Raw genomic sequence first — 27909 nt, 5'->3', positions numbered from 1 at the left:
ACTGTAGGCATTCTCCCAATAATAAATGTTTCTTGGGGCACCCAGGCAAAGACCTCCCCAAACAAGAAGTCATCACCTCCGCTCACCGGAGTCAGCAGGACCCCTCAAGCCCCCGTGGCAAGCGAAAAGGCAGCCCTACAGCTTGGTGGGCTGCAGTGGGGAGAGCTGGCTGGGCCCACTGGGTGGTGGCAGCACCATGGGCAGGGAGTTGCTGCCCCTCTCGTGCCAGCACGTGTCCAGGATGGGGTACAGCTTGCCCTGGAAGTCGGCCTGGAATGAGTAGAGTGGCCGCAGGTCATCGGGGCGGTCGGCGTCGAAGAAGGTGAGCTCCCCCTGCTCATAGTGCAGGTACACGCCGATGCGGTGGGGGTGGCCCGCCACAGGCAGGGGCACCCGGGGGCAGCTGAAGGCCTCATACACGCGGCCCTCCTTCAGGCCGATGAGCCACACGCCATGCTCTGGGGACTTGCTCAGCTTGCCCTTGCGGCTGGCCGTGCCCTTGATGACCCCCAGGCGCCAGTCACTCTTGCTGCCCACTGCCACCTCCCAGTAGTGGCGGCCACAGGAGAAGCCCCTGCTGGCCAGGACACATGTGCTGTAGTCGAAGCGCTCGGGCTGGCTGGCGCGCCGCTGGGCCAGGAGCCCACACTGCACCACCGTGTTGCCCTTGGAGAGCTCCAGGAGCGGGTGGGCCGTGGCCGGGTCCAGCTTGAGGGACTCCGGGGCTGGGGGGAGAGCAGAGGGGAGTTGTGTTCAAGCCGCGCAGAAGGCGGCCAGCCCTGCCCAAGGGAGACCAGCGGGACGCCCTGAGCTCCTTGGAAGAACCGAGTCCCTCATCCCTGTATCGACAGGGCCTGGCAAGGGTGGGGCCAGAGCAGGCAATTCCGATTCTCTGAAGGATCGAGCAATGCCTGAGGGGTGGAGAATGGGCCATGGTGAGCCCAGGCGTTCCGGCCAAAAACTCTGCCTAAAGCGGAGGTGCCGATGGAAGGACCTGGGAGACAGCCTGTCACGTGGGCGCCTCAGCTCCACTCCCCAGGTTTTCTGGAGACTCTAACAACTGCAGTGGCTTCTGTGAGTATGCCAGCAGCCCAGTCAAGGACAAACTATACCAAACAACCTCTGTGCTCCCTGTCAGCTGACCAGTGTCTATCCAAAATGTGCAAACAATGTTCATAGTTCAGAGATTATCTGCAGGTCTTTTTTCTCTCCCCTTTCTTCCCTTTTCTTAAAATATATTTATTTGGCCTCCCTGGGTCTTAACTGTGGCATGTGGGATCTAGTTCCCTGACCAGGGATTGAACCCCGGGCCTCCTACATTGGGAAAACAGTCTTAGCCACTAGATCACCAGGGAAGCCCCCTCCTCCTCCTCTTATAGCGATCCTGTTTTTGCCTTTGTTGGGTGAAATCAGTCTGATTTCCCTCGTGTGCTAGTAATGAAGGAGTTAAATGTCTGAGTTATTTTTTTGGCAAAGCAGCAGCTGCCATTTATTAAGCGCTAAACTACACACACCCTCCCACATGGCAAGGTGGTAAGGAATTAGCCTGCCAATGCAAGAGACCCAGGTTTGATCCATGGGTCAGGAAGATCCTCTGGAGTAGGAAATGGCAACTCACTGCAGTTTTCTTGCCTGGAGAATCCCATGGACAGAGGAGCCTGGCAGGTTACAATCCATGGGGTTGCAAAGAGCTGGACATGACTGAGCACACAAATCGCACTAATCTATTTAGAAACCACACAGCCCAGCAAGGGGATCTCCTTACAGACAAAGAAACAGGTTCAAGGACTTCTCTCCCGTCCAGGGGTTAAGGCTCTGAGCTCCCGATGCAGGGGTGAGGGGAGGGGTTCGACCTACGGTCAGAGAACTAGATCCCACAGGTTGCAACTCAGAGATCCCATGAGCCGCAACTAAGACCCAGCGCAGCCAAATTTTTTTTTTTTTTTTTTAAAGGGAAACCCAAGTCTCAGAAATTACACCACTCACCTAGTCACCACTTAGAGATGGAGCTGAGCTTGAGCACCCCCTGCTGGCGGAAGCACAGCCCTGCGCCCTCACTGTCAGCGGCCCCAGCCTCCCTTCAGCCTCATATAATGGAAGGACTGGGCCAGGGGGCTCACCTGGCAGAACCTTTCGGAAAAGCCTTTTCCACACTGTCAGCTTGATGTCAGCCTGGTGCAGGCCTGGCTTGAAGGAGATGGGGCTGAAGGCACCTTCCGAGAGTCGGGCCTGCTGGAGCTCTGGGCTGGGGTCAAAGGTTCACAGTGATGACGGAGATGCTCACCCAAGTACCCCAGCCTTGTCATCCATGTGCAGGTCCAACCAGCCGAGTCCCCGCTCAGAAGACCGTGCACTTGAGAGGCCCATCATGTCCCCCCACCAACTGCTCTCTGGGGCCCTGCCTCCATCCCGGAAACACTCCACCTCAGTAGCTCTCAAAGCGCAGGTCTGGGACCAGCAGCATCACATCACCTGGGCCTTGTTAGACCCAGCAGATCTGGGTCCCACCCCAGACCTGCTGCTGCTGCTAAGTCACTTCAGTTGTGTCCGACTCTATGCGACCCCATGGACAGCAGCCCACCAGGCTCCTCTGTCCACAGGATTCTCCAGGCAAGAATACTGGAGTGGGTTGCCATTTCCTTCTCCACAGACCTACTGACTCAGAACTGATGACGGGGGTCCAGGCATCTGTATTTAAAGAGCCCTCCAGGTGGCTCTGATGCGCTGCTTGAAGAGCATGCCTCTGAATCAGGGGAACCCCGCCCCCAGCTCCAGCTGGAGTGGAAACCAAACTCAGCCAATCAGATCCTCTAGCCGTTCACTTAAGCCAATGCTTCTAACCCAACTGTCCTTAAGACTAATGGAAATTGGGAAAAAAAAACAAACAGGGAGATGCTCATAAACGTGGCCGAAGACGACTCCGGAAGTGCATGGGGAATACCTGGAGGCCATGGCGTGGTACTTCTGGAAGACAAGAGGGAGGCGGGTTAGGGCACCGAGGAGGCCGTGCAGAAGCCGTTAGGAAGGGGGAGGCTCTTGGGGACGCGGGGGCCTTGTCCGCTCACCCGGATGAACTCGTGGTGACTCTCGTTGCCGAACTGCTCCAGCACACCCGCGGCCTGGACCAGCCGTTCCCGAGTGCCCCGGGCCTGCTCCAGCTGCATGTCCAGGGAGGCCACAAGGCCGCGGGTGTGGCCCTCCACCCCCTCCAGGCAGCGGGCCTTCTCCTCGTCCACCAGGTGGTGGAGCTCCTGGAACTCACGCCGGATCACCCAGCTGAAGACATCGGACTCATTCTGGGACAGGGAGGGGCCGGTCAAAGCAGGAGCCGAGGCTGACCTCGGCGTCCCCAGAGCCTGGCAGCTCAGGCCTTCCTGGGGCCTTCCGACCCTTCTTGGTCCTCATCCCCAAGTCCAAGGGCTGACTCCTGCCGGGGTGTTCACACTGCATCTGGGTCCCCGGATGCAGCCCCGGGGGAGGGCAGCAGTGGCAGGGTAGAGGTTGGGCTCCCAGCACCCAGTTCAGCACAGTGACTCCGTCTCCATCAGACCGAGTGATGCTGTCTCCCTCCCCGGGCTGAGGAAGATTCACTGAGCTGACTTTCAAGGACGCTGGTCTCCTGTTTCTGTTTCATGACTACCTGTAGGGCCTGGGCTCCACACTCTCTCAGCCCCAAGGGCCCCTCATTTAGGAAAGGCGGTCAGCCCCTAAGGGCTGCAGGCCTCCTGATGCCTGCGCTCTGAAGGTACCAGGAGGGCATCGCACAGGCTGTCAAGGTCAAACAGACACAGGTGGCAGGGGCCGGGCAGTCATGCCCACGCGTTAAGCTGTTTACCTCCGGGACTTGGGCTGAGTTATCTCGGGCCCAAGGACGTGGAGGACACAGGCCAACTTGGAGACAGCCCTGACAACTGTGGTGAATTCCCCCGGGAGCCTGTGCGCTTTTTCCCACCCCGCCTGGAATGCTTTGAAATTCTGGCTTTATAGGGAAGGCACGGGTTCCCGTAAAGGGAAGGGGTGGTGGCTGGCCCTGGGCAAGGGACGCTGAGGGCAGGGGCACTCACCACAATCCGAGTCCTGTTGTTCACCAGTTTGGCCATTTGCTCATCCACCTTCTTCTGCTCCTGCTTCAGGTCGGAGATGAGGGCTGCTAGCTCCTCCTGGAGGCAAATGGGCCATGGCTCTGTGAGCCATGACCCCTTCCCCCTCCCAGCTCCCGCGGCCAGGGCAGGGGGCAGCCCCACAACCACAAGCACTCCCAGTGGAACCAGGGAGCTACCTGGGTACCCTCAACCCCCAGACAGGTAAGACTATTCAAGAATACTCCACATTAATGGCAGCAACTGCCCAGACAGAGGAGGGTCTCCTCGTCATCCCTCTCTGTGACATCGACAGAGACGCTAAATGTTGTTACAGCCACCACAAGTCACCACACAACATCCATGCAGGGCGACTGTCAATCTGAGGTCAACATTCCCTGCGTGGAATGCTGCCTGTAGGGTACCCACTTGGTAAACCTGCTGCGCACCAGCAGGTCCAGAATTAGTGAACATTTGATCAAGAGTTATCACAAAAAGGCTGGCCCCAAGTGAAGTCAACAGTGTATGCAGTGGCCCGGGTTATACCTGGTGACCCCTCCCTCCCTATGAAGACCTGAATCCATCTCCAGCAGCCTTGGGCCCAGCCTGGATTTAGGGCCTCCAGACTGCAATAAACTCACTTCCTCTGGGCTGCCCTGGCCCCATATCCAGCCTCACTTTAGTGGTCCACCAGAACCACCTAGACCACCATCTGGCTGCACGACGTGATGGGAGCCCAGCTGGTCTGTGCCCATGCACCGTGCAGAAGCTTTGACTTAGATCGTGCCCAAGCAGAAGTCAGCTACAAGAGCCTTTCCAGAAGGGAGTTGAGAAGAAAATAAAACCAGCATGGAGATGAATGAACAAAGTTCTTGCTCTCATAACAAGACATCCGAGCTCATAGGCGTCTGAGAAGGGCACAGCAATAGTAACCATCCCAATGCAAACAGAGATGGTGCTAGTTCTTTCTCATCAACTGGGCCACTGTGAGTGGAAACAGATCGCACAAATAAAGTATCTCAAGATCTCAATCCACAGGAGGAAACAGGAATGCATGAAAGAGATCTGAGGGGATTTCCCTGGCAGTCCAGTGATTAAGACTTCACCTTCCAATGCAGGCAGCGTGGGTTCGATCTCTGGTCTGGGGGCTAAGATCCCACATGCCTCATGGCCGAAAAACGAAAACATGAAACAGAAGCAATATTGGAACAGATTCAATAAAGACTTTAAAAATGGTCCATGTCAAAAAAAATTAAAAAATAAAAAAAGATCTGGTGAAGGAACTGAATTTAGTTGTATCACAGACAGGGGTCTTGAGATCACAAAAACCCACAACCAAAAACTAGGGTCCAACCCTCCCAGCTCCGAGCCAGAGATGACAAGCTCCCGCAAGTCTCCTTTTCTGCCAGGCAGCCCTCTGCTCATAAAACTGGACTCAGTTTCACTGCACTGCAATTTTGCTTCCTCCTTTCACAGCCCCCTAAAACTACTCTTGCCAAGGTAACCAACTCTTCCTGCAATACCTGACTGGCTCTTTTCAATCCTGAGCTGACATTTCACACAAGTGACTTCCTTCTTGTCAAAATGCTCTGTTCCTCCAATTTTCAGAAGACCGCATGCAGCCAGTGCTCCTGAGTCCTCTGTGGATTCTTTGTCCCCTTCGGGGTTCTCTACCCAAATCTTAAGCCCCGAAGCTCCTGGTGGGCATTCTCAACGTCTTCTCCATCACCCTGCAGACTGCCTGGTCAGCCTTCTCTGCACCTCGAACTGCAAAGACCACCTGCATGTAGGTTACCTAATCTCTTATTCCCAGCCTCACGCTCCAGTCTACCCTCTGGCAGAGAGACTGGGCTACATCATGACTGTTTAAACATTTCCAACACTGGTCGTCTGAATAAACCCCAAATCCCTTCTCATGTCACACAGGCCTTTTCCTGAGCTGGCCCCTGCTCGCCTCCCCTCACTCCCACCTCACTCTCCCTTGAGCTGAACAGAATAATGTCTAATTCCTTAAATGTGCCAAGCCGTTTGCACCCTGGTCTTTTGCCCGTGTTCTTTTTATACTTGGAATGCTTCAAGTATAACCCTCCCCTTCAAGTCCTCCTGAGGGTTCAGGTTTCAGTTTAGCAGTCCACCTCCTCCAGGAAGCCTTCCCTGACCACCCATGTTCCAGCTGGGCTCACCACTGCCTGTATGAACCTCGACAGCAGCACACGGGATGGTGTCAGACCCCCAGACTGTGAGTGCTGGTGCGGAGTGGGATTCCTGCCCACCACTGTACCATGGACACCAGCGCCACCCGGAGCACACACTAGAGCTCCGTTCCCACTCGTCTCCCAGGGTTGAAGGGGCAAAGAAAGGCTGCCCAGAGCACTCAGCCAGGAAATCCCGGGAGCAGCTTTCAGAGGCCACTCTGCCTACACACATTGATGCACCTCCCTCCTCCTGCCCCGTCCCCACCCTCGTCTCTTGAACTTTGTCATTCCTGGTCCTTACTCCCCCTGTCCCCACCGCCAAACTCCAGGCCAGGTACCCTATGACAATTTACCTCCAAGAGCCCTTCTGCCCTTCCTTGATCGGTTGCCTGGGAGATGAAAAACTGGCCTTGGTTTGAATCCTAGCTCTGCCACTGACCAACTGTATGACCTTGACCGAGACCCTCATGCATTTTCTGAGCCTGTTTCCTCATTTATAAATACAACAATAACCCCACTCTTCATAAACCTCAGATCAACAGACTAACTTAAGATGCTACCATTATTATGATTCATCTTAAAACGGTGATCCACTAGTTCTGAGGCAAGGGTCCATGAGGGCAGGAATCCATTGATTCCACAAAGACCTTTTGGACATTTGCTACCTGCTTGGCACAGCTCTAGGTGCGGAAGCATCCCAGGGGATGAAATTAAGTCCCTGCCCTCACCTGCCTCGGAGTGAAGTCCCTGAAGGGCTCGAGAACGTAACGAAAGTGGCAGAGAAAAATAAAGCTGGAGATGGGGGGCAGTAGCTTGTGATGCAGGTGGCCCTCCATCCTGTGCATCGCCTAAGCCCCAGCACCTGGAGACTGGAACCACTACTCAAAAGGTGATCGGAACGGGGCTGGCCCTGCACCCATGTGCCACGTGATGACGCCAAGGGTGCAGGATCGGACTCCGTGTCCCCCGGGGCGGCCCCGCCCCGCTCCTGCCTGCCACCCCCAGTGGCCTCCCTGCCCACCTTCATGCGGCTGTAGACGGTGGAGACGGGCGTGACCTGGTGGTGCTGGTGGGCGCCCAGCAGGCCGCAGAGGCCGCAGATGAGCTCCTGGTCCTTCTCGCAGAAGAGGCTGAGTGGGTTCCGGTGGTGCATGCACACCTGGGGCTCCGGGTCCCCGGGGAGCTGCAGGGCTTCGATCACCTTGGCCAGGGAGACGTTGGGCGGGGAGCTGCTGTAATCCACCTCCCGCCGGCACACGGGGCAGCGCAGCTCCGAGGCCAGGTGGCGGGACAGGGCCAGCAGGCAGCCCTTGCAGTAGGAGTGGCCGCACTGCAGCATCAGGGGCTCCTTGAAGACCTCCAGGCACATGGGGCACTGCAGGCGGTCCTCCAGCTCGGGCACGCTCACCTGCCACGCCATCCACGGTGCCTGCGGGGGCCCACGGTGGCCTGCCTGGAGCCGGCTCCCTCCACTCCTTTGGCCCCCAGCCCCAAGGGCCCTGAAAGGAGAGGTTGTTAAGGACGCCAGCCTTCAATTCCAGCCCTGACCCACGATGACCTTGGGTCTGTTTTCCCATCTTTAAATCAAAGGGCTTAAATGAAAAGAACGGTCACTTGGAGGTCCAGGTGCCTGTGTTTTAAACTCAGATTTGGAGGTAAACATGAAAGGGGCCACCTGCAGGGTCTCCTGAAGTGACACCAACAATGCAAGCTCCAGCCCAGCGGGTGTCCTGACCTAGAATGGGGCAGCAGAAACAAGCCAAGGTCTTTCCCAGTCTCTAGATCAGTCCTCAAACCGGCGAGCGGCTAGTGGAAGCAGAGTTACAACAGACTTCCTGAGTCACGCCATCACATATCTCCAGTGAGCCCCAGAAATCTGTGCTTACAAGAGACACCCCCAGGCCATTCTGAAGCAGAGTCCTGTCTTAGAACAATACTGTCCAGGAGCTGGGACCTTGGGGCTGTCTCCGGGGCTCCCACCCTGCTCCCCTGTAAAAACCGATGGGGACTGAGAGAGCAGCATCTCACCAGAAGGCGGCAGTGGCCCCAGGGAGAACCCCGCACTGCCTCTCGGGATCCTCCGCGCCCTCCAGCGGGGCCTCACACCAGCAACACTGACCCGATCCGCTCGGCCTCCTCTTCTCCCCAGGACGGGATGGCAGGTGCAAAGACCTGGGATCACAGCTGGACACCTGTTCTACCTAGTCTCTGCCCCCTTCCTCCTCCCCTTTCCCAGAAACGCCCCGTGCCCTCAAGGTCGCTGAGAATCAGGTGGAGGCTGGGCCACATCACGGGATTAGGGAGGGAGCTCCTGCTCGGCCGGCCCTGATAAGGGCGGCACTCAGGTGCTCACCTTGGCCAGGCCTGGGGGAGGGTCGGAGACAGAGGGGCCGGGTGCCCGTTCACACCTCACAGACCCCAAAAGGGAGTGGACTCGTGCTCTGACACACTTCTCTCTGAATTTCCATCTCTCCCTCTCTCTCTCCAGAACTCTGAAGACGTTCTTGCTTACCTAGATTTTAAAATTGATGTATACCTTCTATAAAGTGCACAAATGTTAACCATATGAAGTACAATTTATACATGTGCATGCACTCTCAAGGTCAAGATACAGAGGACCGGACTTCCCTGGTGCTACAGTGGATAGGGGTCTGCCTGCCAATGCAGGGGACATGGGTTTGAACCCTGGGCTGGCAAGATTCCACGTGTCACGGAGCAACTAAGGCCATGAGCCACAACTACTAAGCCCGCACACCCTCGCGCCTGTGCTCTGCCCGCAACGAGAGAGGCCACCGTGATGAGAAACTCGGGCACCACGATGAAGAGTAGCCCCTGCTCACCACAACTAGAGAAAGCCCAGGAGGAGCAACGAAGGCCCAGAACAACCAAAAAAAAAAAACCAAAGTAATTAATTAAAAAAAACAGATACAGAGAAGGTTCTGGATGCTGGGAGGGTGTTGCACCCCAGCTCCGTGGGAACCCAAGCACCTGTGCTCTGGACTCTTCTGGATCTCGCCCTACATACCTCTTCACCTGGCTATTCATCTATATCCTTTATAATAAACTGATAAAACAATTTTTTAAAAAAGTCAAGATACAGAACATTTCTAGCACCCAAAGCCTTCATCACATGTCCCCGAGTCAGAACCCCTAACAAAGGGAGCCGCTATCCTAACTTATATCATCATAGATTAATGTGCCTGGCTTCCCCCTTTTTTTTTTTTTTTGGCTATGCCGGGTCTTAGTTATGGCATGTGGGATCTAGTTCCCTGACCAGGGATCAAACCTGGGCCCCCTGTATTGGGAACTCAGAGCCTTAGCCACTGGACCACCAGGAAAATCCCCGGCCTGGTTTTGAATTTCAAATAAACAGAATTACCTATATATTCTTTTGTGTCCAAGTTTTTAGTCAATATATTGAATTATTAGGTTTTTTATTTTTATTAAATACATTTTAATACATTTTTATTAAAATCTTTCAATGGTTTAACACAAAGATAAACTCAAAATGGATTAAAGACCAAAATGTAAGACCAGAAACTATAAAACTCTTAGAGGAAAACATAGGCAGAACACTCGACATAAATCAAAGCAAGATCCTCTATAACCCACCTCCTAGACTAATGGAAATAAAAACAAAAGTAAACAAGTGGGACCTGATTAAACTTAAAAGCTTTTGCACAGCAAAGGAAACTATAAAAGCAAGGTGAAAAGACAACCCTCAGAATGGGAAAAAGTGATAGCAAATGAAACAACTGACAAAGGATTAATTTCCAAAATATACAAGCAGCTCATACAACTCAATGCCAGAAAAACAAACAACCCATCAAAAAGTGGGGAAAAGACCTAAACAGACTTTTCTCCAAAGACATACAGATGGCTAACAAACACATAAAAAGATGCTCAACACCACTCATTACTATAGAAATGAAAATCAAAACTATAATGTGGTATCACCTCACACCACTCAGAATAAAGTTGATAAAGTGAAGTCGCTCAGTCGTGTCCAACTCTTTGCGACCCCATGGACTGCAGACTACCAGGTTCCTCAGTCCATGGAGTTTTCCAGGCAAGAGTACTGAAGTGGGTTGCCATTTCCTTCTCCAGGGGATCTTCTCGACTCAGGGATTAAACCCAGGTCTCCCACATTGCAGGCAGACACCTTACCATCTAAGCCACCAGGGAAGCCAGGCAGAATGACCGTCATCAAAAAGTCTACAAACAATAAATGCTGGAGAGGGTGTGGAGAAAAGGGAACACTCTTGCACCATTGGTGGGAATGTAAATTGACAGCCACGATGGAAGACGGTATGGAGATTCCTTAAAAAACTAGGAATAAAACCACCATATGACCCAGCAATCCCACTCCTGGGTTTCCTGAGGAAACCAAAATTGAAAAAGACACATGTATCCCATTGTTCACTGCAGCACTATTTACAATAGCTAGAACATGGAAGCAACCTAGATGTCCATTGACAGATGAATGGATAAATAAGTTGTGGTACATATACACAATGGAATATTACTCAGCCATAAAAGGAACACATTTGAGTCAGTTCTAATGAGGTGGATGAACCTAGAACCTACTATATAGAGTGAATTAAGTCAGAAAGAGAAAGATAAATATCGTATTCTATCACATATATACAGAATCTAGAAAAAACGGTACTGAAGAATTTACTTACAGGGCAGCAGTGGAGAAAGGGACATAGAGAACAGAGTTATGGACATGCGGAGAGGGGAGGAGAGGGTGAGACGTGTGGAGTCACATGGAAACTTACATTACCATATGTAAAATAGATCGCCAACGGGAATTTGCTCTACAGCTCAGGAAACTCAAACAGGGGCTCTGTATCAACCTAGAGGGGTGGGATGGGAAGGGAGATGGGAGGGAGGTTCAGAAGGGAGGGGATATATGTATACCTATGAGGATGAGATGACTGGATGGCATCACTGACTCAATGGACATGAGTCTGAGCAAACTCTGGGAGTTGGTGATGGACAGGGAGGCCTGGTGTGCTGCGATTCATGGGTTCGCAAAGAGTCGGACACGACTGAGCAACTGAACTGAACTGAACTGATGGCTGATTCATGTTGAGGTTTGACAGAAAACAACAAAATTTTGTAAAGCAATTATCCTTCAATAAAAAAAATTTTTTAAGTCTTTCAATGGTTTAGAAAGACAAATATTTTCTAAATATTTGTCATACAGTCAATAAATATTTTGGTCACACTATATTATGCATTTCACAGAAGTGGGGTGGGAAATCACTGAATGGACAAGACAGAGGTGGCCATTAAGAAACAAGGATCTCTGGACCAACACGCCACCACCACTGCAAGTCTAAGCACTCATGTCTGCAGGAGGGGTAGGGCTGCTTCCCCAGTGACAAGCTAGACCAAGGTCTGGTATAGGCAGGTAGAGACTCAATTTTATTGTATTCAACAAATATTTATTGCGAACCTCCTATGTCGAGCACTGTGCTGGGTGGCTCAGACGGTAAAGAATCTGCCTGTAATGCAGGAGACCCGGGTTTGATCCCTGGGTTGGGAAGATTCCCTGGAGAAGAAAACAGCAACCCACTCCGGTATTCTTGCCTGGGAAATCCCATGGACGAACAGGCCTGGTGGGCTACAGTCCACGGGGTCGCAAAAAGTCACGACTGAGTATCAAACAGAAAACAAGACAAAGCTTCTGTCCTTCTGGAGTTTATAATACATAGGGGCAGGTCACAAATAAATGAGAGAATAGTGTTAAACGCTTTGCAGGAAGTAAACAGTGTGATAAGAGGCAGATAGGGTGGCAGGACTGTGAGGTACAATGTACCTCAGTCAAAGGGGGCACAAGTGCAAAGGACCTGAGGCTGGAAAGAGCTCAGTAGGGGGGTGCAATACTCTAGTATCCACTGCTGAAAAGTATCCCCGTATAACTGGGCACTTGCGATTCACATCCCTGTTGTTCAAAGGTCAACCGTATTTACGAGATCCACCAGAGAGGAGGCTTGGGGGGCTGGATCACAGTTAAGTCAGAGGGAACACCAGAAGATGAGGTCAGAGGGGCCGGCAGGGAGGGCCTGGTAGATCGGGACAAAGGTTTGGATTTAATTTCAAGGGCAGTGGGAGCTACTGCGGGGTTTAAAGCAAGGGAATGTGATCTGATTTTTATTTTTTAAAGATCACTCTGGCCACTGTGTAGATATGGATCATAGTGACTTGAGCACCTGGGTGGATGGACAGTGATGCCAAGATCAAGGTGAAAAAGGCAGATGCCAGAGTCAGATGCCTAAGAACAACCAGGTGGAGTGACTGAGTAGCCCAGCAGTCTGCAGATTTCAGTAGACCTAAGAATCACCTGAAGTGAAGTGAAGTCGCTCAGTCGTGTCCTGAGGGCTTGTTATAACAGAGGCTTCTCGACCCGGCTCCAGAGATGCCGACTCAGGAGTACGGGGACAGACCCAATTTTGTCCTAATTTTCAAACGTTCCCAGGCAACACTGCTGCTGGGAAATGGGGGGCTAAGCACTACACTTTGAGAGCCACTGGAAAAGTCAATTTGACTCAAAACACCTGGAGCCCTGGTGCCCAGGGAGGCTCTAGGCTGGCTGGGGGTATCACATACGTAAACCTGTGGGAATAGTTGGGCTCTCGGGGGTTGGGAATTGAGAAGGGCAGGGGTCCACAGACAGGGCCCTGCGACTGCTAATGTTCAGAGATCAGGAATAGGAGGATGACTGAGAAGGGACAGCCGGGCTGGTAGGAGGAAAATCAGGAGAGTGTGGTGGCCAGGAAAGTGTGGCAGGAAGAATGACTGCCGAAAGGACATGTGTGGGTTAGTCGCTCAGTCGTGTCCAACTCTTTGCAACTCCATGGACGGTAGCCCGCTAGGCCCCTCTGTCTGTGGAATTCTCTAGGCAAGATCTCCTCCTCCAGGGTATCTTCCCGACCTAGAAATCAAACCTGGGTCTCCTGTATTGCAGGCTGATTCTTTACCATCTGAGCCACCAGCAAAACCCACTGAATGTCCATGCCCTAATTCTTAGGATATGTGAATATGCTTCCTTAGATGGCAAAAGGGACTTTGAAGATGTAATGATTACAGTCATTGAGCTGAATTATCACAGTGGGTCCAACCTAATCATACTGCCCCTTAACATAGGACTTGCCCTGGCTGGAGTCAGAGACAGATTAAGAGGAGGAGGCAAGCTTATAAAAACATCAACCATGTAATATTCCCTCCCAGCCTGAGAAGGAATCAGCAAGCTGCTGTTGACTCTTGAGATGTAGGGGCCCACATGCAAGGACCACAGAGTAGCCTCTAAAAGGTAAGGGTCACTGTTGGCTGACAGCAAGGACACAGGGACCTGAGCCAAGAGCTTCAGAGACCTGGATTAGCCAATGATCTGAATGGGCTCTCAAGTGGATTCTTTCCCAAAGCCTCGAGGGAGGTTGATGCCTCCATCTTAGCCCAGCAAGACTGGTGTCAGACTTCTACCACCAGACCTGTGAGATAATAAATGTATTGCTTAAAACAGTTCCTTTTGAGGTCATTTGTTACAAGAGGCAAAAAAAAAAAAAAAAAAAAAAAAAAAACACCAACTAAATACAGAAGCCAAAAGAGGCAGTTAAAGGTCAGGTCAGCTTCATCAAACGCTGATGAGAGAGTCCAGGAACTGGAGGACAAAGAGGAGTCTAAGGGATTTGGCAACAAGAAGAGTGAATGGTGGCCTGAACCCTGGGAAAATGGTATTGGAGTGGAAAAGAAAATGAAGAGTAAGGCGATGGAGACAGAATAGTTGAGAAAGCCTTTGCAGCAACCCTTTTGAGAAGTTTTTCCCTGGAAGAGGAGGAATGAGACCACCTGTAGCAGGAGGGAGATTTGGGACAAAGAGAGGCCTGTTTGTTTTTAGGGTGGGGGATTTAGGGACATACCTAAGCGAAATGAAATGATCCAGTAGTCAAGGCAAGATGGGTGCAGGAGAGAGGGGAAGCCCAATGGCGTCCAGTCCTCAACTTGGCAAGAGTGGGAGGAAGTAAGGAACAGGTTGGGGTGGGTAGGATCCCGGGCCATTCTTCCTTTGTACCAGGAGCACACAGGTGAGGCAGACTTGCTGATGGCCAGGGGCAGGCCCAGCATCACCTTGCTTTTGCAGGAACTGGGCAGTTTGACTTTAGAGTGCTGTCCGCCTCTTATGTGTCCCTGGAGCGGGAAGGAGAAGAAGGGAGGGTTGAAATCACCCACATCGGTGGTCCTGACCGTTCCAGCAGTCCCTATCCCCACCCCGCGTCTGGAGCCTTGTCCTCTGTAGCGTGTCCCGCCAGCCATGTGTCCGCAACTTGGCCATCACGTACCCGGCGGCTGATCTCAGCACCTGCACGTCCCATGCACTGTACCCTCGCCGCAAGCTGCGTCACGCTCCCCGCGCCCCTGCCACGTGTCCCGTCATGCCCCACGCGGCCTCAAGTAGCGCGGGATCCAGCTCTGTGCGTGCCCCACCCCCACTCCCGCCACCTGCCCCCACCACGTGACCTTCCGGGTGTCCGCACACGTGGTCTGGCGTACTCCCCGAGCGCCCACTGGCGGTTGGCGGCGGTTGGAGCGGAGCGATGAACGTCTCCTCGCGGCCCCTGAACGGATTGCTACCGTTGGACGCGGAAGACCGGGTATAAAAGGGCGACCGCGTGGCTGTGGGGCATAGGGCGGCGGGGCCTGGGGGCAGGCGGCGGGGAAATGGGGGGCAGCGCCCGGAACCCGGGAGTCCTACAAAGAGACGACTCCCCCAGCCAGGTGAGGGCCCGGGCGCTGGGGAGTAGGGGTTGGTTGGAGCCACCAGAGTCAGGGTGCCCGTCCAGGGCTCTGAGGTGGTGTGTTTTATCCCCCATAAGTCTCCGTACCAGCGCTTAAGTCAAAGGATGCTGGACATTTCGGGGGACCGGGGCGTGCTGAAGGATGTCATTCGAGAGGGAGCTGGAGAGCTGGTGACACCGGACGCTTCCGTGCTCGGTATGTATGGCGGCCAGGCCCGGGTGCCGTCTGCCCTTGGGAGGCTGGCGATGCCCGAGTGCTGGGTTTCAAGGGATAAGCGAGGGGAACCCATTACCCCTTTGTGTGAGACGGCCATGAACAGGGGCTCTGGGAGGCCCACCAGCCCAACTCTTGAGCCACACCGCCAAAGGGCAGGCATATAAACGTTGAGCAAAGCTTTTTCCAATCATGGGCTGGGGGCCTAGTTTAAAGTACTTAATATTGTTTCTGTGTGACTGAGAGATTTGATATGGAGGCATGAGTGTCTTTCCTCTTTCCTAGTGAAATATTCTGGATATCTGGAGCACATGGACAAGCCTTTTGATTCTAATTGCTTTAGGAAAACTCCTCGGCTCATGAAACTTGGAGAGGGTAAGTTCAGATGAAAGTGAAAGTGTTGGGGACTCAGTCCTATCAGACTCTCTGACTTCTTGGACCTCCAGGTTCCTCTGTCCGTGGAATTCTCCAGGCAAGAGTACTGGAGTGGGTTGCCATTCCCTTCTCCAGGGGATCTTTCCTACCCAGGGATTGAACCCAAGTCTCCTGCAATGCAGGCAGATTCTTTGCCATCTGAGTCACCAGGAAGCCTAAGCACAGATAAGGAGCTGGGAAAAAAAAGTTGCTTGGGGGAACTGATGCAGGGCAGTGCCTGAGGACCGGAAAACTGTCCAGAGCATTTGAGTCAGTTTTTCTGAGGCTGGATTTTGCTAAACCAGCCATGTGGCTTCCACATTCTCCTCTGAGACCTAGGTATTTGGCTTCCGTGGCAGGGTTATCTTTGCATTCATGATGTAATCAGGGGTGCTACATACTTCTTTGTTTATTATGAAGACATTTGTTGAATGACGATTCCACAAGGCAGAGTGAAAAGAAAGGATGTACTCATATGGTTAGAAAGGGTGGGGCCAGTGTCATAGAGATTGACACACTCCAGACAACTAACCTGGTGAAATTTGGGGAGGTATAAGCAGTGTTTGGTGGGAATGCTTAATGGAGGCACAGTTCATTTCAGCTGGGAATACTTCACGTCAGATGGGGCATTTGAAATGAGCCCTAAAGTTTGAATAAGAGTTCGCTCAGAGTAGAAGTTGGGCGTGAGGGGGTGGGAGAACAACATTGTAGGAGGAAGGAACTACGTGAACAAAGATGTCAAGGCCACGACACTGCAGAGGCTGGAGGAGTCTGGGGGTGGTGGTGATTTGGGACAACAACGCAGAAGGCTTGGGGATACCTCTCGAAGAGATGTGGATGTGAAGGGGGAGGCACTGGGGGGCCCTGGGCCAGCTTCCACCGCATTTTTTGTCACTTCTTCCAGATATCACACTGTGGGGCATGGAGCTGGGCCTTCTGAGCATGCGGAGAGGGGAGCTGGCCAGGTTCCTGTTCACACCCACCTATGCCTACGGAACGCTGGGCTGCCCTCCCCTGATCCCCCCAAATACCACCGTCTTGTTTGAGATCGAGTTGCTTGACTTCCTGGACTCTGCTGAGTCGGACAAGTTTTGTGCCCTCTCGGCCGTAAGTTCTGGAGCACAGATGTTAGCCCTTTGATAGAGAGATGGGTTTGGGTTTCAGGTAATTATCCTACCCCACTGATGATCGTCAGCCCCAGGGTCTGGCCAAGGTGGAGAGGTGGAGGGGAGGAGTATCTTACCACTCACTAGTGCATGTCTGTCTTGAGTGCTGCTGGCTCTGATGTGTGGGTACATGTGCTCGGCCAGGGGTTTGTTATGGACCAGCAGGTTGAGCTGACCTTTGTCACCATTTGCCTAGGTCTCCCTGAAAGACAGTATTTGCTTCTCAGTTTTGTTTGGTTTTCAGCAAGTCAAGCATTGGTAGCTCATACCTAGGTTGACTATGTAATTTGTTGTCCAACCTTGACCCTTGAGAGAGAAAAGGACTACTAGCTAATGGGATACAAGGACACTGGGTGTAAAGTGGGATGGATGGTTTCTATCTTAACAGAACTTTAAAACTGCCTTTCCTCTGTAGCCTCGCACGTAACTCATCCTGTACAGACAGGGCTTCTAATCATCAGCAGTCACGTGTGCTCCGTGTCCTGCTGTCTCAGCTGGCTGTACACGTGGCCTTAGATATCCTCCCCAGGTTCACATCTCTGTATGGTGTCTCCCTGGTTAAACTGTCACCACCACAAGGGAGAGATACTACCTTTTTCTCATCTTTTCACAGAACAGAGGTTCTTGCAGATAACCTGGGTCCCCCCTCTTGTGTGCCGATTTAGAATCTTTGGGGGTGGGCCTAGGACGTCGGTTTAAAAAGAGGCCCCACTGGTGATTCTGGCCTGTACCCAGGGTAGAGCATCATGGTTGGAAAGACGAGCGGAGCTCTGGGCAGACCAAGACTGTCAGATGCTTGATGGATGAGCGGTTGTCATGAGACCTGACCTTTGTGCTTGGCAAGTTCTATCAGTTTCTAATTCTGTGAGAAACTGCTTCTTTAGGGAGGATCTCTTTAGGGAGCATCTCTGAGTAGGACTAAACTAGTGGACTTCCATTTGGCCCTCATCCGTAAAACAGCAGTAATGACAGCTGCCTGCTGTGGCTTCTGTTGGGATTCAGAGATGACTGCTACCCAGGCCCCTAGCCCAGTGCTCGGCACATCCACGGCAGCAGAGGTCACAGTCTAGAGGAACAGCCCTAACAGCTGTAGTGACACTGGCGTGGCGGTGGGGCTTTCAGTTTCCTTGCTGACGTCCTTGTCTTTGATCCTTAGGAGCAACAGGGTCAGTTTCCACTTCAGAAGGTCCTAAAGGTGGCAGCTACTGAACGAGAGTTTGGCAACTACCTTTTCCGCCAAAATCGTTTCTATGATGCCAGAACGAGATATAAACGGGTAAGACTGCTTCAGAGTGTAAGTTTAGACCCTGGAAACTTCCTTCTTTAAGAGGGAGAGACTTTATCTCTGTCCCTTCTTCTCACCTACAACTGTTAAGAAAAATCTTACCTAAAAATCCTCATGCCAGAGGGCTAAAAACTGGGAGAGGGGACACAGGGTTTAGGGGAACCTGGTAATGTTTGAATACGGATATGGTTTACATGAGTGTGTTCAGGTTGTGATCATTCATCAAGCTGGATGCTTGCTTTTATACTTGACTGTGTATGTCAATAAAAAATTTTTTAAATTCTCTTTCTAGTTTTGGGTCCTCTACCAACTGACTTCTCTACCCCATTTGCCATGTTCATTTCCTGTCTCTCTGACAGTGGACATTCATCTGAATCTAACTCCATTTTTGCCAAGCTTCTGATTGTGATTTGGCTTCCTGTGGAGGTTCTGCTGACAGGAATCCACTGTTTGCTTTGTAACACGTTCATGAGTATTATGAGTACTTTCTGTGTGCCCAACTCTGCTCCCTAGGCTATAGAGGCAAACAGGATAAAGTTTAGAAGCATTCTAATTTTTGTCTCATTTGCATAGTGAGCCTAAACATTCAGGCTTTACATTCAGCTGTGAACCACAAAATCCTGAAAAAGTTTTTCAAATAAACTAGTGATGTAATTTTTCTCACAAGAATGGAGGCACTTCAAGGCCAGCATAAACAGCTGTTCCACAGAGCCATCAGGGTACGTTCCAGAGGCCTCTGATCAGCTGCCCTTAAGCGTATCTTTGTTGTCTTTTTCCTTCTCAAGATGGTAGTTCAACCTACAGCATCATGTGGTCATCTGGGCAGGAAGAAGGGAGGGAAGAAGAGTCTGGTGTGTGTATTCATATTACAAGCTTTCCAGAATTTCTCCTACCCCGACTTCTCATGATATCCCATGGTGAATGTCCATTTGCCCTTAGCTGTATGCAGACAGGAAGCTGGAGAGTATGGTTTAATTAGTACGTTGCTGCTTTGAATGAAATGGAGGCTCTGTGGGAGAAGGAGGGAAATACATGTTCTCTTTCTCTGACTCTTTCTCTTAGCATAATACCCTCTAGGGCCATTCGTGTTGTTACAGATGGCAAGGTTTTATTCTATCTTACGGCTAAATAATTTTCCATTATGTATATGTACCCCATGTTTAAATATTCATCTATTATTGGGCACTTTGGTGGTGGTGTTCAGTAACTAAGTGGTTTCTGACTCAAGGCCCCATGGACTGCAGCATGCCAGGCCTCCCTGTCCATCATCAACTCCCGGAATTTGCTCAAACTCATGTCCATTGAGTTGGTGATGCCGTCCAACCGTCTCATCCTCTGTCACCTCCTTCTCTTCCCCGCACTCAATCTTTCCCAGCATCAGGATCTTTTCTAATGAGTCGGCTCTGGCTACTGTAAATGATGCTTCAGTCAACAAAGGGTGTATATATTTTTTCAAATTAGTATGTTTGTTTTCTTTGTACAAATACCCAGGAGTGGAATGCTGGATCATATAGTAATTCTTTGTTTAATTTTTTGAGTAACCATACTGTTTTCTATAGTAGCTGCATCAATTTATACTCTTGCCAACAGTGCCCAAGGGTTTTCTTTTCTCCACATTCTTCCTGGCTGTTTGTTGTCTTTTTGATAATAGCCATTCTGACAGGTGTGAGGTGATACCTTATTGTGGTTTGATTTGCATTTCCCTGATGATTGGTGTTGTTGAGCATCTTTTCATGTGCTTCCTGGCTGTATATATATCTTCTTTGGAAAAATGTCTATTTGGATCCTCTGCCTATCTTTCAATCAGTTTATTTTTTTATGTTAAGTTGTATGAGTTCTTTGTATATTTTGGATAATAACCCCTTATTGGATATTTCTTCTTCCATTCATTGGTGGCCTTTCCTTTTTGTTGATAGTTTCCTCTGCTATGCAGAAGCTTTTTAATTTGATGTAGTTCCATTTGTTTATTTTTGCTTTTGTTTGCTCAGCCGGAAGAGACATATCCAAAAAAGTTCTCCTAACATGGGTGTCAGCATACTGTCTGTGTTTTCTTCTAAAAGTTTTTTGGTTTCAGGCCTTACATTTTAAGGGTTTCCCTGGTGGCCCAGATGGAAAAGAATCCATCTGCAATGCAGAGAGACCTGGGTTTGGTTCCTGGGTTGGGAAGATCCCCTGGAGGAGGGCATGGCAACCCACTCCAGTGTTCTTGCCTGGAGAATCCCCATGGACAGAGGAGCCTGACGGGCTACAGTTCATAGGGTTGCAGAGAGTTTGACACAATTGAGCATAGCACACAGCCTGTGTTTTAAATCTTGAAATTGTATGTGGTCTGAGTAAGTAGTCCAGTTTGATTCTTTTGCCTGTAGCTGTCCAGTTTTCCCAGCACCGTTTATTGTTTACTGTTGCTGAGCTATAATTCATGCAGCATAAAACTCACACTTTTAAGTGTGCAGTTCAGTAATCCTTAGTTTATTCACAAGGCTGTGCAGCCATTACCACTGCCAAGTTCTGGAACATTCCATCACCCCAGAACGAAACCCATGAGCAGTTACCATTCCTTCTTAGACCCCCGATGATCCCTGTTTTACTCTTTCTATGGATTTGCTTATCTGGGATATTACATGTAAATAGAATTGTGAAGCATGTGATCCTTTGTGTTTGTCTTCTTTCAGGAAGCAAAATGCTTTCAGAGTTTATCTATGTTGTAGCATGTATTAGCAGTTTATTCCTTTTAAAAAAACTTATTTTTTAAATTGTGGTAAAATTTGCCAAACATAAATTTTACCATTTTAAGCACTTTCAGGTATACAACCCCGTGGCATTAAGTACATTCAGAATGTTGTGCAGCCATCACCACTGCCTGTTGCAGAACTTTTTCATCATCTCAAACAGAAGTTCTTTATCCAGTAAACAGTAACTCCCACTTCTCCTGCCCCCAGCTTCTGGTAACCTCTATTCTATTTTCCGTCTCTATGAATTTATCTATTACGGGCACTCATGTAAGTGGAATAATAACAATATTTATCCTTTTCTGTCTGACTCCTTTCACTTAGCATAATGTTTCAAGTTTTATCCACGCTATAGCATGTATTAGTATTTCATTCATTTTTATAGATGAATTACATACTCTGTTGTGTGGATCTTCCTGGGGCTTCCCTGGTGGCTCAGATAGTAAAGACTCTGCCCTCAGTGTGGGACTCCCAGGTTTGATCTCTGGGTCAGAAATTGCTTTTCCTTGGGGAAAGGAATGGCTTCCCACTCCAGCGTTCTTGCCTGGAGAGTTCCATGGACAGAGGAGCCTGGCAGCCTGCGCCTGTTGGCTATAGTCTGTGGGGATCTCACTGCCTTTTGTGTGTGTGTTCATCAGTTGGAGGACGTTTGGGTTGTTTCCACTTTTTGGCTGTTGTGAATAATGTTTCTAAGAACATTTGTTCACCAGTCGTTGTGTGTAGACTGATGTTTTCAGTTCTTTGGGGTACATAGCTAGGAGCACAATTGCTGGGTCATATGGTGAATCTTTTTGAAGTACTGCCAAATTGTTTTCCATGGTGGCTACCACTTTTCACATTCCCACCAACAATACAAGGCTCCACATCCTCACCAACACTTACCTTCTGTTTTTTAAAATTACAGACATCCTAGTGGGTGTGAAGTAGTATGTCATTGTGATTTTGCATTTCCCTGATGACTAATGATGTTGGGTGTCTTTTCATATGCTTATTAGCTATTTGTGTATCTTCCTAGGAGAAATGTTTATTCAGATCCTTTGCCCGTTTTAAATTTGTTTGTCTTTATTGTGGAGTTGTAAAAGTTCTTTATTCTGGATACTAAACCCTGATCAAATGTGATTTGGTAATATTTTCCTCCTATTCTGTGGTTGTTATTTTACTTTTGTATATTCCTGAAAAGAAGAAGATGTCTTTTTACTCAAAAGTCAAAATAAATTATCTGAAGGCATGGACAATGACAGCAGTAAACCGTTATATGTTGTCAACTGAAACCGGTAACTGCTTGTTATAATGATTTTTCTTAAACATCAGTCCTTCAGTCATTTTGTTCTTTCGTTTTCTTGACAGTGTCCTTTGAAGCACAAAAGCTTTTAATTTTGATTAAGTCCCGGTCATTTATTCTCTAGGTATTTGTGCTTCCAGTGTCATGATTTATCTGAGACTACAAAGGTTTACACCCGTGTTTTCCTCTAAGAGTTTTGCTTACAGCTGAGCTCTTAGCTTTAGGTCTGTGGTTCATTTTGAGTTAATTGTATGTTGTCTGAGGTAGGAGTCAGCTTCATCCTCTTGCTTGTTGACATCCATTTATCATAGCACCACCTGCTGAAAGTCTACTCTTTCTCCATTGAGTGGTGTTGGCACCTTGTTAATAGTTGATTCTAGATGTGCATAGGTTTGTTCCTGGACTCTCCATCTGCCTTGCTGGTTCTGTTCTATTGATATGTGTCTGTCTTTTTGGGTACCACACTGGCTTGGTAGTAAGTTCTGCAATTAGAGAGTGTGAGTCTTTCAACTTTGTTCTGTCTCTGACCACCTGCCTTCACCCCCCCTTTTTTCAGTGTTGTTTGGCTGTTTAGGATCCTGTGAATTTCCATATGAATTTTCAGATCAGCTTGACCATTTTTGCGAAAAAGGCAGTTGAAATTTTGGCAGCAGTTGAATTGAAAATGTAGAATAATTTGGGCACTATTGCCATCTTAACAGAATTAGGTGTTTTGATCTGTGAACATGTACTGTCTTTCCATATATTTAGATCTTTAATTTCTTTCAACAAAGTTTTATATTTTTCAGTTATAAGTGTTGCACTTTAAATTTATTGCCACTTATTTTATTCTTTTTGGTGCTGTTATAAATGCAGTTGTTTTCTTAATTTCCTTTTTGGATTGTTAAAGAAATACAACTAACTCATGTTGATCTTGTGTTTTGCAACTTTGTGAACCCACTTTTTAGCTCTGATTGTGTGGGGGTGTGTGTGTGTGTATTCTTAGGGTTTGCTGTACATAAGACCACCTTCTCTCGACCACCTGTCTCTTCCTTTCCACAGGCCTTGATGCTCCTCCACCGGCGAACAGCGCCCGCTGAAGAGCAGCACTTGGTGGAGACGGCCAAGCTGCTTGTTTTCCTTAATCTGTCCTTTACTTACCTGAAGCTGGAGCGCCCCACCATGGCCCTGCGCTACGGAGAGCAGGCTCTGGTCATTGACCAAAAGAATGCCAAGGCGCTCTTCCGCTGTGGGCAGGTGAGCGGGAGGGCAGGGACCTGGGACGGAATGCTCGGGGAACGGCCGCAGTGGCGGTCAGCTGCGTTACCGCCGCGGTGCTCTTTCCTGAGGCGTGCTGGTAACACGCTGTCCTTTGGGCAGGCTTGTCTCCTTATGACTGAGTACCAGAAGGCCCGGGATTTTCTAGTCCGAGCCCAGAGGGAGCAGCCCTTCAATCACGACATCAATAACGAGCTGAAGAAACTGGCCAGGTGAGACCACTGTTTGCAGGAGCACAAACAGAGAAAGAAATATTCGGTGTATCTGCCGCTCTGGCCTGTTCACTTGGGTAAAGGACTGTTCGATGTTGCCAAGCCCGTGTTAGGAGGCAGCGCCCCCTAGAGCTGGCTTTAGGAAGTGCTCAGCTCTCTAAACCCGCAGCTCCGGAGAGGGGGTGGGGGCGTAGGACAGACCTCCAAACCCCACACCATTGCCCACCTGGACCATTGCCCACCTCCCTGTCCTCCTCACCAGGCAGCGCCCTAAAGAGGTGGCCAGTGTGATTTTTAGAAAGGGCAGCATTCTTCAGATAGTCTTCCCTGCCAGCTGAGAACCTCTGTGCTCAACTGACTGCAGGAAGATGTCTTAAAGATGCTGGTTTGATTTGAAATGGCTCTTTCAGGTCTGAGTCATTCCCTAGGATGACTCTCTTGTTACCCAGGTGATATCGATACCAGTATCTCAGTAATGTAACTTTTTCTGATTGTGGAAGCTACATATTCATTGTAGAAAACTTTGAAAATTTCAACATAATTCCGTCGCCTCATATTATAGCCACTGTTTTTTTTTAAGGTGTTCTTTTGTTTTTCTTTATTGGTGAGGTTTCTCTACTTACGTTAACATTTTTCAACGTTTAATACAGATTGCTAGTTAACACTTTCTTTTTTAAAAAATATTTATTTATTTTTGGTTGTGCTGGGTCTTCGTTGCTGCGAGCGGGGACTAGTTGCAGTTCAGGGTCTTCTTTGCAGTGGCTTCTCTTGTCGCAGAGCACGGGCTGCAGGTGTACTGGCTTCAGTAGTTGTGGCACACGGGCTTAGTTGCCCTGAGGCATGAAGGGATTGAATCCGTGTCCCCTGCATTGCAGGGTGGATTCTTAAGCACTGGACCATCAAGGAAGCCCTAAAGCTTTCTTGACATTTAAAAGAAAAAAAAAGCACAAGGTCTGTGTACCTCCTGCTTGGATCCAGATATTTGCATTTCAGGCCTTGAAGACTTACAGAAGTTTCCTTTCTGGTATTTATAAACATCCTGTTAAGAAAGGTGTAAAAACTTTGGAATCTGACCATTCTTTAGCAGGAAAGCCTCAAGATAAATGAGAGATCTCTGAGTATGAGGTGTTGCTCAGCTGCACGCAGCTGACAGCGTCTCTGACAGCAGCTCCTAACCTTCGAGGCTGCTGTCTTTGCAGAGGGTGGGCTTTTTGTCCAAGTGTTTCCTGAACAGCCCTCTGGGAGCCTCCCCCAGTCCCCTCCTCCTCCAGCATTGCTTCCACCCACTCCTGATTGGGTTTGAGGCCTGCTGAAGTTTCGGTGTTTCTGGCCCTGAGTGGAGAATTCTAGCCGCTAGGTGTTACTTCCCACAGATACTGGACTTCTCTAACTACTGGGTATTTCTCCCTGCAGCTACTATAGGGACTACATGGACAGAGAGAGAGAAATGTGTCACCGGATGTTTGCTCCTGGTGACAGTGGCTCTACAATAGGAGAAAACTAAAGGTAAGCGACACACACAAAGCCTCAGGATGGACCCATCGTCAGGTGAAAATACTGTTAACTCCAAAACGGGTTTAATACATCCTCCCAGAAGATTGTGGTTTAGCCTCACCAGTCTTAAATGAGTTCTTTTTTAAAAATAATTTTATGTATTTATTTTTGGCCGTTCTGGGTCCTCATTGCTGCATGGACTTTTCTTTAGTTGTGGGAGCAGGGGCTGCCCTATAGTTGTGGTACTTGGGCTCCTCATTGCGGAACATGGGTTCCAGGGAGCGTGTCATTGGTAGTTGCAGCCCGTGGGCTCAGTAGTTGTGGCACACACACTTGTTTGCTCCACGGCAGGTGGGGTCTCCCTGGACCAGGGATCGAACCGGTGTCTCCTGCATTGGCAGGCAGATTCTTCACGCCTGGACCATCAGGGAAGCAAGCCCCAGCCTCGCCAGTCTTAATCACTGTCAGAACACTGACATTAGGCTACAGTTGGGCCAAATCAATCCAGAAAACCTGTTTTATAATAAAGCATTGACTGGCTCAGGTAATTTATTGAACACTGTGCCGACAGCAAGCCGGAATGGTTGTCTGGGTTCAGGATGCTGTCAGGCTATCGGTTGTTTGCCCTCATGATCACAGGACCGATGGTAGCCCTGGCTCACCGCCCTGCATCGTGAGAGCCCATGGGGCAGTGTGCTGCCAGGCCAGGAAAAGATCTGGATTCAGACTTTCATGTATCAACATCACTGCTGAATGAGTATCGAATTTGCAGCATCATACGGTAGAGAAGATGTGAGTCAGATCGTCGTAAGCTGGGGGCCGTCTGGGTGAGAAGGTGGGCCATTCTCCTCGGTCCCCAAGTGACAAGTGCTGCCCACTGGGAGGAGAGGAGCCCTCCTCTCCGGAGCCGTGGGTCACTGTGATGCAGAGGCAGGCCCGGGCTGTGGGCCTCCTCAGGGAGGGGCACGGAAGCCTGGAAGGGCCATCCAGGGCTCGGGCCAGATTCGTAGGTTTGAGAAGCCTTAAGTTTAAACATCCACCCAGTCCACCCTAAAGGAGATCAGTCCTGAATATTCATCTGAAGGACTGATTGAAGCTGAAACTCTAATACTTTGGCCACCTAATTCGAAGAGCTGACTCATTGGGAAAGACCCTGATTCTGGGAAAGATTGAAGGCAGGAGGAGAAGGGGACGACAGAGGATGAGATGGTTGGATGGCATCACCAACTCGGTGGACACGAGTTTGAGTAAACTCTGCGAGTTGGTGATGGACAGGGAGGCCTAGCGTGCTGCAGTTCATGGGGTCACAAAGAGCCGGACAAGACTGAGAGACTGAATTGAAGCCTAAACACGAAAGCAGAAATGTTTCATGGCTTTTATTCACCTCCCTCACAGTAGCGAGGCTATCCTTGTAGTTATTAATGTGATGGTTTATCTGGGCAGTGAAGTTGATGCTTTTCTTAATCTGGTTTTCCCCCCAAACCTGAAAGCCTCCAACCTCACCTTCATTTGAACACATTGTTGATGATTGATCCAGATGTCGAGGGTGGGGGCGGTTGGTGACCGCTAAGGTTCCACTTATTCTGAGAACTAGAGGCGGAAGGTGCTGGGGCAGCAGGGGACGGATGCCCGGTCCTGCAGCAATTGCACCCCACCGGGGGTTAACACACCGGGTTCTGGTTTCTCCAGGACTGCATGACGTCACTCTCTTGTCTGGTTTACTATTACTTCAGAAAATTAATGGAAACAAAATCACCTGCCTTAAACACCTGCTTGGCTTGAGTAGTTAGCTCTGCTCTCTTGAGAGAAGTCAAACAAGAGACAACAAGAAAACAGCTGCTGGACGGGCTCATGGTGATAAATCTCTTCTTTGTTTCCTGCTCTGTCTCTCTACAAAAGAGGCCTGAGAAGAAGGCAGTGAAAAGGCCCATTCAGTCCAGAGTTTTCTCACGAGTGATCTGTACGCTCTTGTCTCTGTTCCATCAGAAACAGGCAGTCGGTGTCACACGTCAGCGTCACTGTCACTGCTGACCATGACCCTGTGACCCTGGCCTCAGGCCTTTTGGGGACACTGGTGTATTTGCAGGTCTTCTGAGCGGAGTTGTGAGCCAGAGGACTCTTCTCATTTGATGACCATCTGTGTATGGCAGAAATGGAATCCCAGTAGCTTTTCACCATAACATTTTGGACTGTGAGCTGGCAGGTCCTTCTGCTTAATGAAGATCCTGTTCTTCCCAGGTCTGTCCTAGAAACAAGGCCTTGGAAACCCAACAGGACAAGTTTCCTCTGTTGTCCTCACCTCCCACCTCTTTGCGTCTGGGAGACATTTTTTAGCGACCGATTCTGAGATGGCTTCTGGGGTGTCCCTAAGTCTCAAGTTTGTCTTATCACCAGCAGATTCCCACTACCATTGAGGTTGTAACGAGTTTTAACTTTTGTGTTTTTCATGGTTTCTCAGCTCCCCTTTTTTGTATCGTATTGTGCTTTTGCCTAGTCACTTCAGATGTCTAGCGTTTTATCAATAGATTATGTCACCAATCTAGTTTTAACTAACTAGGATCATTTAAAATGTGCATTTGTCTTCTAGGCTGTTAGAAGCTACTGACTTACCTTCATGTTGTCTTTTGAGATGTTAGTTAACTTCTGGTGGAACAAGAGTCCCCTCAGTTACATTCTCTAAGACTCTGGTGATAGTAGACTTAGTTTTTTGAGATCAGTGGGCCATGTCTCTTTCACCTTTGTATTTTCTAGCATCTGGAACCATGCCTAGCGTGTGAT

At 49.7% G+C, this 27909-nt stretch overlaps 2 protein-coding genes across 3 annotated transcripts; one reads left to right on the top strand and one right to left on the bottom strand.

Moving 5' to 3' along the window:
* Positions 1–135: 135 nt before the first annotated feature.
* Positions 136–8414, bottom strand: LOC136158576 (E3 ubiquitin-protein ligase TRIM50-like). The gene is made up of 7 exons (XM_065920388.1): positions 8303–8414; positions 7296–7773; positions 4065–4160; positions 3066–3296; positions 2942–2964; positions 2121–2245; positions 136–725 (listed from the first exon to the last, which is right to left on the bottom strand). The coding sequence occupies exons 2-7, from the start codon at positions 7692–7694 to the stop codon at positions 136–138; spliced, it is 1464 nt and encodes a 487-aa protein (XP_065776460.1). The 5' UTR covers positions 7695–7773; positions 8303–8414.
* Positions 8415–15001: 6587 nt separating this feature from the next.
* FKBP6 (FKBP prolyl isomerase family member 6 (inactive)) lies at positions 15002–25141 on the top strand. 2 transcript variants are annotated; one of them, XM_065920386.1, is made up of 8 exons: positions 15002–15058; positions 15157–15274; positions 15578–15667; positions 16611–16813; positions 18029–18148; positions 23210–23404; positions 23528–23637; positions 25051–25141. In XM_065920386.1, the coding sequence occupies exons 1-8, from the start codon at positions 15002–15004 to the stop codon at positions 25139–25141; spliced, it is 984 nt and encodes a 327-aa protein (XP_065776458.1). The 2 variants fall into 2 exon arrangements, with proteins under 2 accessions (XP_065776458.1, XP_065776459.1); XM_065920387.1 differs by lacking the exon at positions 15578–15667.
* The last annotated feature ends 2768 nt before the right edge of the window (positions 25142–27909 follow it).

The sequence above is a fragment of the Muntiacus reevesi genome, chromosome 2, assembly GCF_963930625.1.
Source record: "Muntiacus reevesi chromosome 2, mMunRee1.1, whole genome shotgun sequence".
Lineage (NCBI taxonomy): Eukaryota > Metazoa > Chordata > Mammalia > Artiodactyla > Cervidae > Muntiacus > Muntiacus reevesi.
This window is presented reverse-complemented; position numbering and strand designations above follow the sequence as displayed.

Coding starts and splice junctions, on each gene's coding strand:
- FKBP6 (XM_065920386.1), top strand. CDS start 15,002: ATGGGGGGCAGCGCCCGGAACCCGGGAGTCCTACAAAGAGACGACTCC. Junction 15,059..15,156: donor GAGACGACTCCCCCAGCCAG/GTGAGGGCCCGG, acceptor ATCCCCCATAAG/TCTCCGTACCAGCGCTTAAG. Junction 18,149..23,209: donor CCAGAACGAGATATAAACGG/GTAAGACTGCTT, acceptor TCCTTTCCACAG/GCCTTGATGCTCCTCCACCG.
- LOC136158576 (XM_065920388.1), bottom strand. CDS start 7,694: ATGGCGTGGCAGGTGAGCGTGCCCGAGCTGGAGGACCGCCTGCAGTGC. Junction 2,965..3,065: donor GTCACCACGAGTTCATCCGG/GTGAGCGGACAA, acceptor CTTGTCTTCCAG/AAGTACCACGCCATGGCCTC. Junction 2,246..2,941: donor TACCACGCCATGGCCTCCAG/GTATTCCCCATG, acceptor CTTTGACCCCAG/CCCAGAGCTCCAGCAGGCCC.